The sequence below is a fragment of the Drosophila arizonae genome, chromosome 3, assembly GCF_054131065.1.
Source record: "Drosophila arizonae isolate 15081-1271.41 chromosome 3, UAZ_ARI_1.0, whole genome shotgun sequence".
Taxonomy (NCBI): Eukaryota; Metazoa; Arthropoda; class Insecta; order Diptera; family Drosophilidae; genus Drosophila; species Drosophila arizonae.
The window spans coordinates 24,074,551-24,088,044 of record NC_142923.1 but is presented as its reverse complement, the minus strand read 5'-3'; the positions used below and the strand labels follow the sequence as shown (position 1 = coordinate 24,088,044).

General features: G+C 34.6%; 1 protein-coding gene across 1 annotated transcript; it reads right to left on the bottom strand.

Moving 5' to 3' along the window:
* Positions 1 to 6,078: 6,078 nt before the first annotated feature.
* LOC108612088 (uncharacterized) lies at positions 6,079 to 12,885 on the bottom strand. Its single transcript, XM_018004987.2, has 2 exons — positions 12,724 to 12,885; positions 6,079 to 8,000 (listed from the first exon to the last, which is right to left on the bottom strand). Exon 2 carries the CDS (start codon positions 7,965 to 7,967, stop codon positions 6,420 to 6,422), a length of 1,548 nt encoding a protein of 515 aa, XP_017860476.1. The 5' UTR covers positions 7,968 to 8,000; positions 12,724 to 12,885; the 3' UTR covers positions 6,079 to 6,419.
* Between the last annotated feature and the right edge of the window lie 609 nt (positions 12,886 to 13,494).

Sequence of the window (13,494 nt, the reverse complement as noted above, 5' to 3'; positions counted from 1 at the left end):
ATAGACGCATGCATGGCTTACTAAAGCGATTTTCCAGCAGGGAATATTGGCAGTCCGTATAGCTCGTACCCGACTGACCCGCATATAATGTACATTTTAATAATGTCAAACTACAGTGGGGCATTAAGCCTTGTTTCCTGATTGCACAGCGTAGTAGCGGCGAAAGCAACAGCAACCATAACAACAACAACAACAAGAACAGCAGCAAAAAAATTACTCAAAGAGATCGATTTTTATTTTTGGTTAATGAAAAGTTGAGGTATCAAGCGATTTAAAAAGTGAAAAAGAACAAATTAAGCTCAGATATGTAATTACTAGGAACGAGCCCTGCATTTGAGCGCAGTCGAGCAATTTATTTGCACAATTTTTATTTCGTATACGTGTTAAATTTATGCAGTTCGTATGAATAATGCAATAAATAAAAAATAATGTAGAGAAAAGAACCAGTTTATATTTAAAACAAAATTATATAAAAATATCGTAAAATAAAAAAAAATAATTTAAAAGTATTGAAGTAAAAATATATAACATTTTATTAATTTATTATGAAACATAAATATTAAAATTTCTACAACAAATTAATTTTATTCTTTTCTTCTTTTTAATTATTTTACGGCAAAATTAAGTATACATATTAATTTAAATAAAACAAGTATATTGACTATATTATAGTATACAATCATTTTTTAGTTAGTCACACAGAAAGTAAATTTTTTTTTAATTTTTTTTTTTTTTTATATTTTTTTATTTTTGGTTTAACTAAATGGACTGGGGAAAACTTCGTTTTTTTATTACATTATTATAATTAATATTATATCATCATAAAAATAAATATTTTTAGTTATAAATATTAAAATATTAAAATTAAAATTGTGTATATTTAGTTGTATGCTATATTTTAAAAAGCAATTTTAATACGTTATCCAAAATTAGAAAATTTTATTTATAATACTAACAAGATAAATATAATTAGCCCGTTTCTGACATTTTTAACTAAGATAAAACTATTGGAAACGTTCTCGAAAATACCAAATATTTAAGTAAATATCACATATTCAACTTTAAATAAAATATAATTAAGCATCAGCAACAACCGTTTTCAATTAATAATAAACAAAATATCCTTGGGCTAACTGTTAGCCTGAGCGCTTCGCACTCGAATTTCAATTAACAGCTCTACCCAGCAATTATATAACAAATTTAGTGAACAGAACACAAGTTTTGAGGTACGCTGCCAGCAGGTCGAAATGAAAGCAAAATTAACATAATTACAAGAAAAGAATGTGCCAAAAACGAAAAACAACAATGCAAAGCAAATGCGAAATCATGGAATGGCAGCCACCTGGCGACAGCTGCCACTGCTTCTGCCACTGCCTCTGCCGCTCTACACACACAATTAACATTACTTAAATACACATTAAGGTTAAAGACGCTCAATTTTTTCATGTTCTGGGGCTATTTTTTTTTTTTTTTTTTTTTTTTTTTTTCTTCTTATTCATCATTTTTTTCTCGTTTCTTCAGTGAGTTTGTTTATCCGAATTTTCGTCCAGCAATATCCGAAGGGGCGAGAGCTATAAAGATTGCGTGACGCAGCAAACAAAAACATTTGAGCACAATATGCGAGGAAGAGGAAGAAAAAACTAAGAATAATGAAAATAAATGACAAACCGAAGAAGCAATGCTCTTCTAAATATAGGTGTTTAGATTATTTATATTGTTATATTTTTTTTATTACATATATATTATTCATATATTATTAATCAAACTATTAGTTGGGTCTGAAATATATTTTTTAAGAAAAGATTCCAGAGATCATTTAATATATAATATCATAAAAGGTATAAGAATTCAACGTCATATTAGTAGTGAATAGGCGTAATAAATAATAAAAATATTAACATAAAAAAGGTCGATTTTTTTCACTAACAACTAGCCATTAGGTATTTCAGCTTGAGTTGATTTTTTTTATTATTATATTCACTTTTTCCATTATTTTTATTTTAATGCTTTTTTATTTCTTAGCTTTGATCCCCAACAGTTGTTTAAAATATTTCTCACTATGAGGTCCAAATTGTAGCTTTGCAAATAAATAATGTATATTAATCATATTAAATTTAATAATTAATTCGTTAAAATATACAAAAACACCTGTAAAGCTGTAGCTATTTAAGCCATCAAAATATAAATATATTTTAAAACCACAAAGAGTCCTTTCTAACTTGTTATACCCTCTACAAGAGTATACATATGAAAAGGAAAAAAAAAAACAACAAAGTGAAAACTGCCAAAACTTGGAAACGAATCGAAAAGCGACGACAACGACAAAGTCGACGACGACGATGATGACGCGTTGCGACGTTTGCGGAAGGGCAATGAAAATAAACACAGTAATTAAGTTAATGAGCATTTTGAGATTTATTATTAATTTTCTGTGTGCAACGGCCCCAACAGCCCCCATAGTCCCCACAGCCCCCCGCATGAAGCGAATCATTTCGAATTTTTCGTGGTTATTTATTATAATTGTTGGCGCTTCGTAATTGTTGTTGTTGTTTCTGATTTGCATTTAAAATGCGCAAATTCGCGTTAATTCTCATGAATTTTTTTCTGCTTTTGTTGCCCAATAATTGTTTTATATTTGCCAAAAAACACAGGATACAGCGCCTTAATTGATATTTAAATGCTTGCAAATTGTTTTAAATGGTTGCCTTCTTGAGTCCTTTCATTAGTTTGCGACCGAACTTCGCAAATTGTTTTTTAATTTATGACGGGCCATAAAAAAACCAAATCTGTGCCGAGACACATTAACATTTTGCCATTGTCATTGCTGTGATTATGGCATCATATGAGGCCACAGGCTCGCTCTATGACTCCATGCCCTGCCTGGCCCCATGCCGCCCATTAGGTATTTATTCTCGGGACGCAGTCGTGCTTACATTTTACGATATCACATTAAAGTTTATAACCCAGGAAAAGGGAGAATGAAAACAGGAACACGACACAACAAAATGCTAAAATGTAAATAAATCGCAATTGCTGGGGCAGACTCGGTAAACGCTTTGTGAGCTAAGTCTGAACCGTTTAAATTACATTTCGATAGATAGGCAGGTGTTGGGTAAGTGAATGATATCATAGATTCGATCTTATTTATTAGTCATCTTATACATTAGCTATAAAATATTAGCATATTGATACTATATAGATATGAGCTCTCCAGTAACTGGAGAAATCTCGTTTTAATAAGTCACAGAAGAGACTTTAGTTGAAAAATTCTTGGAGAAGAGTCTGGTATTTTTATAAAAAATATATTTATATCAGAAAATTTTTTTTACCTACATCTAGAACATTTTTAAAATATTTTAGATATATACATATATATATATATATATATATATATATAAGTCTTATTCTTACTATTCTTGATTTATGGGACGGATTACAATCAATACGTTATTTTTAAAATATTCGACAACACTAAAATATTGAGAGCTCGACTTATGCTTATGGACGCAGGCGACAATAGCCGCGTTCGACCTTACAAATTAATGCTCAATAATGCTTGGCACATTAAGAAATGGAGAAGGTTAGTTAAAGTAAACAACAAAAGCAGTCAGACTCAATCAGAATTCTGCTGCCTAATGCATTGCAACCTAAGAAGCCACAAAGAAACATCTTTACTATCATCACAAATATCATAATCACTTAAGCAATAACCTAATCATTATGTAAACATAACATAATCTTCATGACTCATGAGATGTTGCCTCCCATCTCCAACAAATATCCGCCAAGGTTTTCAGCCCCATTTTATCCCACACAACCGAATCGGTATACATGAGAGCATAATAATGATAATGATCATGATTGGGCAGGGAAAGCGATTAACAAAACACGGCAGGTGTAAACAAATTTCCAAAAACTGAACAGAGAACAAACAAGGACGATACACTAATCACCTGTTCAGGCAGATGGATAGGCTAGGGCCAGGTGCAATACACTTGCCATAAATTAGCTTCGAGCCCATATAATCAGGCGTAGACTTCGGCCTCTCAACGTGTAAACAAAACTACAATTAATCAAAGATTTCACTTGCGCGACCTGAACTTTATTACACGCAGCTTTGCTTAATTGCATAAATAAAACTCTGCCGTGTGTGAGGGTAGAACAAAAAAAAACAAGAAAAGACGAAAGCTTAATTAGGCCTCGGCCTAGCTGTAAACCGAGTCGGACCACCCGCAGTTATATAGACTTAAGCTTAAACTCCCCCTGGAACTGGCAAATAAATAATAAAAGCACAAATTGACACACAAATGGGCTCTGCTCAAATGGGTAAATATAGAAAAAGCTCACAATGGACAGGCAGAGACTAGTAAACAAGGAAGTGCAACTAATTCGGACACAAGCGCCGCACAGACACCGAATGTTGTGGGAAAAAGCCATTAGGAGGCAAGGCTAAAGGTTATCGTATTGCCAGAGTGCCACAACTTGGGGTTGGGTATACGCATGTGTGTATATGTGTGGGTGTGTGCTTGTGTGTGTGGATGTGTTTGAGTAGCCATACTCCTCTCGACGGTCACAAACGCAGGCTTCTATTAATAATCTGCACAGCAGGAAGGCTGAGTTGAAAATATCCACTTATATAAAATGTCCGTGGTTTGTAATTAAAATGATTATAATTGCTATTGCCGGGATACGTACACTGTGCGAAACTTCTGTACTCAATACTTTTACATGAGCGTTTTTTACTAGCATAAATATATTTGAGAAAATTTTTGGGGATGGCTTTTTTGAGTCTTGAACTGCTATTCGGTCCATCAAAATAAAAATATGATTTTATATATTAAATTAAATAAAGTTAAGTTTTTCTTAGTTATTATTAGTATTATATTAAAAGAATAGTATTTCTTTTATTTTTCTATAATATTTATCTGAATATATCTCTAAAAAATGAAAACAAAAATTTTTTATTGAATTTATTATATTATATTGATTTAGAAAATTGTAGTAAAATTTATGTATTTTGTACATATATAGCTATGCATAAATTGTGTATCAAATATATAATAAAGTATAATAATATATTATAAGTCAAAAACATAGTTCATAAATCATTTATAGATACATAATATAATGTAATAAATATATTATAAATAAAATAAAAAAATAAATAAAATATGTATTTAATTTATATATTTTTGTACAAAACTTTTTACTCTTATATTTATTAAATACTTTTATAAATATATTAAATTATTTATTTATATATAATGCTGTGAACTTTATATTCATAATAAGAGAAAAAGAAAGTTAAAGATATATATATAAAATACTTTTCTAAATATATTAAATTATTTATTTATGTATAATGATGTGCATTTTATATTCATAATAAGAGAAAAAGAAAGTTAAAGAATCATGTAAAATAAATACAGATCGCAAATATGTGTCTCACTTACACTGAGACAAACAAGGAGAGCAACCGATCGCATCGGGCCCTCAAAGAGCTCGTTCGCGATCGGACAAAACTGCTGATGGAGTAAGAATTCTTTTGTATGTGTTGGTATGTATGCGTGAGTTGTGTTTGCTGAATATACCGATAGCGATGAGCTTAAAATATAATATAATATCATAGTATATTATTTTGTCACATACAGTCAAGTCGAGTATATCGAAAATCGCGATAAATCGAAAAAATTCGATCCCCTTGAAATAAATTCGTTCTCAATAATTTGAATTTGTATAAATAGAAAAAAACTGATCCCTTTGTCATTTCGAATTCCACTGTATATAAAATCAATATACATATGAAACAAAAGCCTTAGCTGCAATATTTATTTTCTTTAATTTTTATCTCTTTTACTTTATGACATATGTATTTACATTATTTACAGATGAGTTGGCAACTACATTTAAGCAGCCTAACCTGCAAAGAAATTTTCTAAATATATACTACACTTTTTAGCTTTAGAGAGCATAGTAAAAGATGAAGAAGAATATTTATCTACCGTGCCCCTATTAACCCTGAATAAAATTTGTAGTAAACCAATTATTCAACTCCCTCCCATTAGAGAAACACAAACATTTTTTGTGTTTGCAACTGACGGTTTATTGAAACATCGGCGCTCAAATTGTAGTAAGCCATCCAATATAGCAGTAAACAAATATACATATATGCATATAGACACACACACATATATATATATATATACAGACACGCTTATTTTCAATATTTTCTTTTTTTATGTTTTTCTCTCTGCGCTGGGTCCAACATCACCAAGGAAATGGCAAATATGAGTTTGTTGTTTTGATTGGCAGATGGTTGGATCTATTCAAGATGCGATCAGTTTTTTGTACTTTTTTTGGGGGGGATTTCTTGAAATGCCGATGAAAACGACTATGGCTCGCGCATTGAGCAATGGGGCTCAATTGCCGCGAGAGTCATTGGGATCGATATTGGAGACCCACTGCACGGGATTCACATATATATTCGATATGGTGCCGCGCAGTGTATCGAAGCCCTGATTGAGTGGCACCGGCTTGGGTCGCTTGCTCACCGACTTCATCCAGTTCTGCCAGGCACCCTCGGATTTCTGCTTGCGCTGCTTCTCCAGCTGCTCCTTGCTCTGCTGCTTCTGGCGCTCACGCTCGCGATCGCGCTGCTGCTGCTGGGTCTTGATGCGATCCCACTCGGCCAGACGTTTCTTGGCCGCCTCTGGGGTCTCCTTGCGTTGCGCCCGATTATTGGCGCCGCTGCCGGAGGCGAGGCCAGCGAAACTCGAGGTGCTCGAGTAGCTGCCGTAGCTGGCGGCGCTCTTAATGCTACCCGTGGCGGCCTTCTTCTGCTGCAGCTCCTTCTGGCGCACCCACTCCTGATAGCGCTCCTTGGCCAGGCGCTGACGCAGTGCAGTCTCAGCGTCGCGCCGCTCGCGCTCCTGTTTGGCCGCCTGCTGCTTCTCCTGCTTCTGGCGTTCCTTGCGCTTCACCCACTCCTGATAGGCTTCCTGGCCATGACGCTCCTTATCCTCATCCAGATTGCGAAAGTATGTGGACGAGCCGGACGACGACGCAGTCGACAAGTTCAGACTAAGCGATGGTATTATATTGCTGCGACTCTCCGACTGCTTCAGCGCCCCGCCATACATGTCGGTCCAACTGCAGCTGGATACCGAGGAGCAATCGCTGCGGCGCACTGCCGACGATTTCATATTGAAGGTGCGACTGGTCACCTGGCTCTGGTTATCGGTATTATCGTTGTCCGGCGAGTTGCGGCTCTCCATGAGGCGATAAACGGAATTACTGTCCAACGAGCCCAGGCTGAAAGAGTCCTCCTGGGCGACCGGCGGGCAGACCGTGGCGCGGCCAAGCGTGCTGCTCTCGATGGAGCAAAGACTTTGGATATCATCCTCTGGCTGCAGCCCAAGGCTCTCCAAGGAGCCCAGGCTCAGTGCATCTAGACGCTCCTGACCGAATGCATTTGGACTGCAAACGGTCTCGCCATCAAGTGAATCGAGATCGTCAGCCTTGCAATTGTCCTCCTGTTGAGCAGCTGCATCAGCAGTCGGAGATGGACCGCACTTGACCGTCTCCTCATCGCTGGCCATGTCCAGGCGATAATCACTCAGAGTGCCAGTATCACTCTCCGCCTCAGCGGGATTGGCCTTGGCGGAGTCATCGAAGTGACCCTCGAATGAGACCACCGATTCGAGGTCGTTCTCCACATTGTTGGCACTATTACGGCCACGAATGCCATCAAAGGTGAAACAGCTGTCGAGATCATCGTCGTCATCCTTGGATGTCACATAGCGCACAGTGGGCGAGATATAGGAGCGATTGCTATAGCCCTGCACTGTGCCCGAATCGGTGTCCTCGTCACTCAGATCGGACATGGCCATGGTGCTAGTCCCGCGACCAGAAATCACCTGACAATCCACCAATTGACCCTCGGTATTGCGACGCGCTACGAAAGCCATGCTTCAATAACGACAATGTGTTCTGTGGAAGAGCTGAAGGATTGGGGGTTAGTAAAATGAATTTTTTTTTTAATGTGCTTTATGTTGTTTATGTCTATGTTTGTTGATTGTTTCCAGTCATTTGTGTTAGCCCTCACAGCTGTGGACTGAATAAGCGAGCAACGCCTGCTGTCGGACGAAAACGTTGAACGTGCAACGGTTGCTTTGTAAAACAAATTCTGAATTCAATTTTGAATACGAAAACTTAATATTGAATGGTTAAAATATACATATGCATAGAAACTGGGCTTTTAATTTATAAATTTATTTAATAAACATTTTTAATAATCTATTTTTATGAATAAATATTTCTATTTCTCTTGTTGTAAATGCACAAAATAATTTTAAATAATATGCAAAAATGATATATATTTATAAATATCTAATATTATTTTATATTTGTATAAAAATAATATGAAGTTGACTACTGTATTTTTCTTTTTTTATATTTATTTTCTTTTTAATCATTTTGTACATATAAATTTGCTGTAAGCATTTAGTCGTAGATTATGGAATATTCACATTAAATTAAGTTTGTAAATATATTTACTCATTTGAAGCTGTGAACTTAGTTTAGTTGTTCTTCAGCTAAAACCTACTTAAAATGGAGTTATTTGATTTTCAACGTTGCTACTGTTATCTTAAGAGCAACTACATTCGGTTTTCATGTACCACTATTTATTGCCTAATTTGTAATATTCTGAAAACTAATAATAATATATAGTGCATATTTGGTATAGTTATATTTTTGGTTACTGTTAGTTTTTTTTTTTTCAGTAGTATTTCAATTAATTTTATTTATTTATTATTAATATTATTATTATTATTATTATTTTTTTTTTTTTTTGTATTTTTGGTTAATTTTATAGAATTGTTAAGTTGAACTTAATTTAGTAAAAAAGGCATTAATAAAATATAAATAAATATAATAAAAAAATTAAAATAATAAATAAATAAAGCAATTCATGTGTAAAAACTGCGAGAATTATGAATGTATTGAAAATATTATTGCATTCACCAAAAATAAATCAATCATACATTTTGTTCAGTGTATTTGTTACACCAGACAACACACAAAACGTGGCCCAATTCGCTCTATGAAGCAAAATGAAAACATTTTAACTAATGACAAACAATTACTTAAACAACGAGTCGAACGAGTGGCCTAGCACACGACGACAGCGAAAGGTAATTAAAACTACTCCACACACAGATACACACCTACATACCACGCACGATACGTGTGTGTTAGTATTTGTGGGTGTTCAAGCGAAAAGTTGCCGACTCAAAAATCGTTTGTCGTGTGCGAATGGCTGCTGTTGTTTGCAGGCTGTCTGTTACCTGGCACAGTTAATGAGTAGCGTTTTCATTTTTAATGAGACTCACCCACCCACACACACACATATACACACACACACACGTACACATGAGGAGCGACTGGAGGTGTAATAAAAAGCTTATCGCTGCCCCCTTATAGGCGGCCGTGTGCGACGTTTGATAGACATAATTAAATGATTTTTTATGTGCTTAATTGCTGTATCTTGCGCCGACATCGGCCTTATTAAAACAAAAAACAATTAAGTGGCCCTTTTCTACGACCTGCAAATGACTTGTCAAATGAGCGACAGGCGCTGGCGCTTCGGATTTTCCGGATTCCTGATAAGGATAACGATAACATACATGTCATGTGTGCCAGAGAGTTTTCTTGGAACTGGGTTGGGCTGCCAAAAGGGATGAGCTGACTGGATAGAGTTTAAATTGGGTGTGGGTAGTAACTAATATATCTAATATTATTTAAAGAGAACAGATTATTAAAAAAAAATTAATTCTCAATAAATAAAATTACTAATCCAGACCTAGAAACCGCATATGTTAAAACTATCTATAAGTTCGCTATCACTATTATCAATTTATTATACCATGAAATACTCATGAGGATGATATGAGTAAGCTTTGTCTAAGCTTTATGACCTGAATGTTTACTCACTTTTGGAGGGTGTCTACAAAAAATATGGGCATTTATGTAATTTGTCATGAAAATTCCTTGCATCATAATGTTATGTAATGCTAGAAAATAAAAGCTTATGGCACATCATTTTAAATAAGATAATTAAAATATGAACTGAAATAACTATAAAATGTTGCTGAAATACAAATATTATTTGATAAAAAAAAAACTTAATATTTATTTATTCATAATAAATTAGTATTTTAAAAATCATTTAGCAGTCATGCATAAAAATGAAATTATTATACGAATAAATGAATAGCAATAATTCATTTTGCCAAAAATCTCAAATAAGCGTTTTTTCCATCTGCAAAATTTTAGTTACTTCAGTTTATAATTCTCCAAAATAAGCGTAAATAATGTGCCATACAGAGATTATTAATTACGCTCAACAAATAGTTTGTATTAAATATTAAAATATGTATAAAATTCATATTTAAGCCACAAATTCATTTGTAATTATGAATAAATGTAAAATATTTATATATAAGCCAATAAATGCTTCAAAAATCATTTGTTTTCTAGTGCTTGTTTGCAATGTAAGCAGATGTGTAATAAATATTTGCTATACATATTTTATGGACAACAATACATAAAATATAAATTAGTGCCATTTTACACAGAAATTCAACAAATGCAACAGGTTGCACTCAATTAGACGAAATTCCTAAGAGAAGGCACTAAAAATAATTAAAACAAAATGCGGTCATGCACATTTTAGCCATAATTATAAACTAAATATTCATTGAACTATAATTGACAATAAAAATGGAATACTTTTCTGGGAAAACTCTTCACATTTCAGCTTTAAGCATTTCTAAATTGAATCGAGTACAGGCCCTGGGAACGTGCGCAGCTGCTCGAGCTCCATGGCTATGGAGTGTGAGTTATAAATTTAAAAGTGGCAACAAGAGCTGAATGCAGGCTAAAATTAATTATTGAAGCAACAAGGACTATGACACACTATGGCTTGAAAGCCCTCGAAACCAGAAACCAGAAAAGGAACTAAATCAATAAGAGACAAATTCAGAAATTAAATTTTAGTAATTGAACTAATGCAATGGGATTGTTGGCCATGTTGTGTGTGCTCTCCCACTGGTTGGCCCATAAAGTAAATACAATAAGCCATTAAAAATCAAGTAATACAAACAGCCAGCTGGGGCCAACAGGTTGTTAGTTTTGGGCTTCGATTACATATTTTACGCACGCACTCAAATCACTTTTCATTTTTATTTTCATTTTCAGTTTCAGTTTCATTTTGTTTTTGCTTTTGTTTTTTAATTATAATTTCATTTAAGCATTTGTTGTTATTGTTTCGAGTATTGGCATAGCCATTGATTATTATTATTATTATTACCGTTATGTCGTCCGTTGCGTTTAATTAAAAACGTGACAATTTTACCTGTGGCCAATGCAATACATATTTCATCACGCATACGCCATGTGCGTCGTTCCACATCGTACCTGCGGTCGCGTCACAGGTTGCCCGTTTTTTTCTTTTTAAATAATTCAAAGCCTGTTTACATTGTGTGCATCTCGTTTGCATTACAATTCACCTGCGCTGTCTGCCTATTTAATTAACTTTTTATACCATGCGGCTCAATCATATTAAATCACTGAACTGTTGGCATGCCATTGCAGCAAGGATTATCTAATGAGAACGACTGGCATTTCATGTCAGTTTAAGCAATTCAAAATTATACTGCTAATTCTCGTCGTGGTTAATTGGAAAACAATGAAATTTATTTAATAGTCCCAGAGTACAAAATTCAATCATAATTAAACCATATCATATCATATCATGTTATGCTTGAAGTGCGCATCAGTATTCATCTACCTATAGGACTTGATGAACCAAGCTATTCAATAGTGTTCACACTAGCTACTATATTTTCATATTTTCAAAAATGATCAGCCAATTAACCTATTTCCCTATGGTACGGCCATACCCCAACAAATTGTACCCCAATTTTGGGCTATATAAGAATTCCGATTAACACTTAATATGAAAAAGAGTTAACCTCTTTATTCTTATCGTAAATTCCATCTTCCTGCATGCACAATAACATTATACTATTTCATATGCCAAATTACATTTGTATGTGTGTGTGCCCGAAAATTGCAAACGGTATCTTGATGAATTAGTTCATTACTTTAATATTAATAAAAACAGCTGCCGAAAATCAGCTTATTTAATTGAAACGTATGAAGGAAGTAGCTGAAGGAAAATATCACGGTTAAATCTGGGCAAGTCGACTTTGATATATTAACATAGTGAAATTTTCCTTACGGAACACATTGAACGACCCAGGACACGCACACTCAGCATTCATCGTTTGAAAGAAATGAGCGTGATCCCAAGTGTAGAAAATCGGGTACAGTACGAGCTGAAGCCGAGATATTTTCGGAACAGCTCTTTCGCGAGTGAACAATTGATCTAACGGAGCCGAGCGTTTTGAGAGAGGCACGACAAAATTATTTTATGCGACATGCAACGAGCGTGTTTAGGAATGACTGCAATCTACAGCACAAAATAATTATACTCTCTCAAGAAAATCTTGAAAATGCTGAATGCCGAACTGAAAGAAATTTGCAATTCTCTGCTTGCATTCGATAATATCCAAAACATTTTCAGACAAATTTGTGTTTAATGCATATCAACACGGTCACTTATACATGTATATATTATCAACTTTATATTAGACTCACCGTAAATAGTGGTAATTGTCGTCGACTCCTGTTGCAATGGCTCAACGGTTGTGTAGAGACGTTTGCGTTTTATATATATATATTTGTTGGAAATGAAAATGTAAGCAAATAGGTGTGAATGTCAGCTGATTGAACAGCATGGGCTACTTGGTTAGCCATGTACATTTATATTTCTAAATTGACAATTGCTTATAGAGTTCTTAGATATGTATGTATAGCTTCATGTAACATTATCTTGCCTTGAGTAATCGATGCATTGCCAATTAGATTGAAGATTTTTAAGCATTAGACTACTTCGGGTATCCCACAGTTAATTAAGCAATCAAACTTCAAGTACAAGAGTCGTGACAGAGTTCTTGAAGAGTCATTCAATCAGCATGCCTCATCTCACAGACCGCAAGCACAAAAATCTCTGCGCATTGGCACCTCAGCGAAAAACGAACTGGAGTCAGACAACTTCACTTCAGTCAGGCCACAAACAAATCAGTTAAGTGCCTCTTTCCAAAATAAAAAAGAAGAAGGCAGGAAGAACGAGATGAAGCAGGGAGACGCGATAACTTTGGCCAAGGTAAGTCAATTTACCTAATTGACTTATGGCCAAGCAAAAACTTTGACAGTTGCAGCTTGTTTCTGCGTGAAGATTTGAATTTGGTAGCAGATGATGCCGTGCGAACGAGCAGAGAGATAATAATATTAGTTGGGTAACAGACAAATTCACAGATACAGCTACAGTTGAAGATAGAGATACGGAAATAGATATAGCGACTGATG

Bases quoted from the DNA above. Each gene is read 5' to 3' on its own strand.
- LOC108612088 (XM_018004987.2), bottom strand. From the start codon at position 7,967: ATGGCTTTCGTAGCGCGTCGCAATACCGAGGGTCAATTGGTGGATTGT.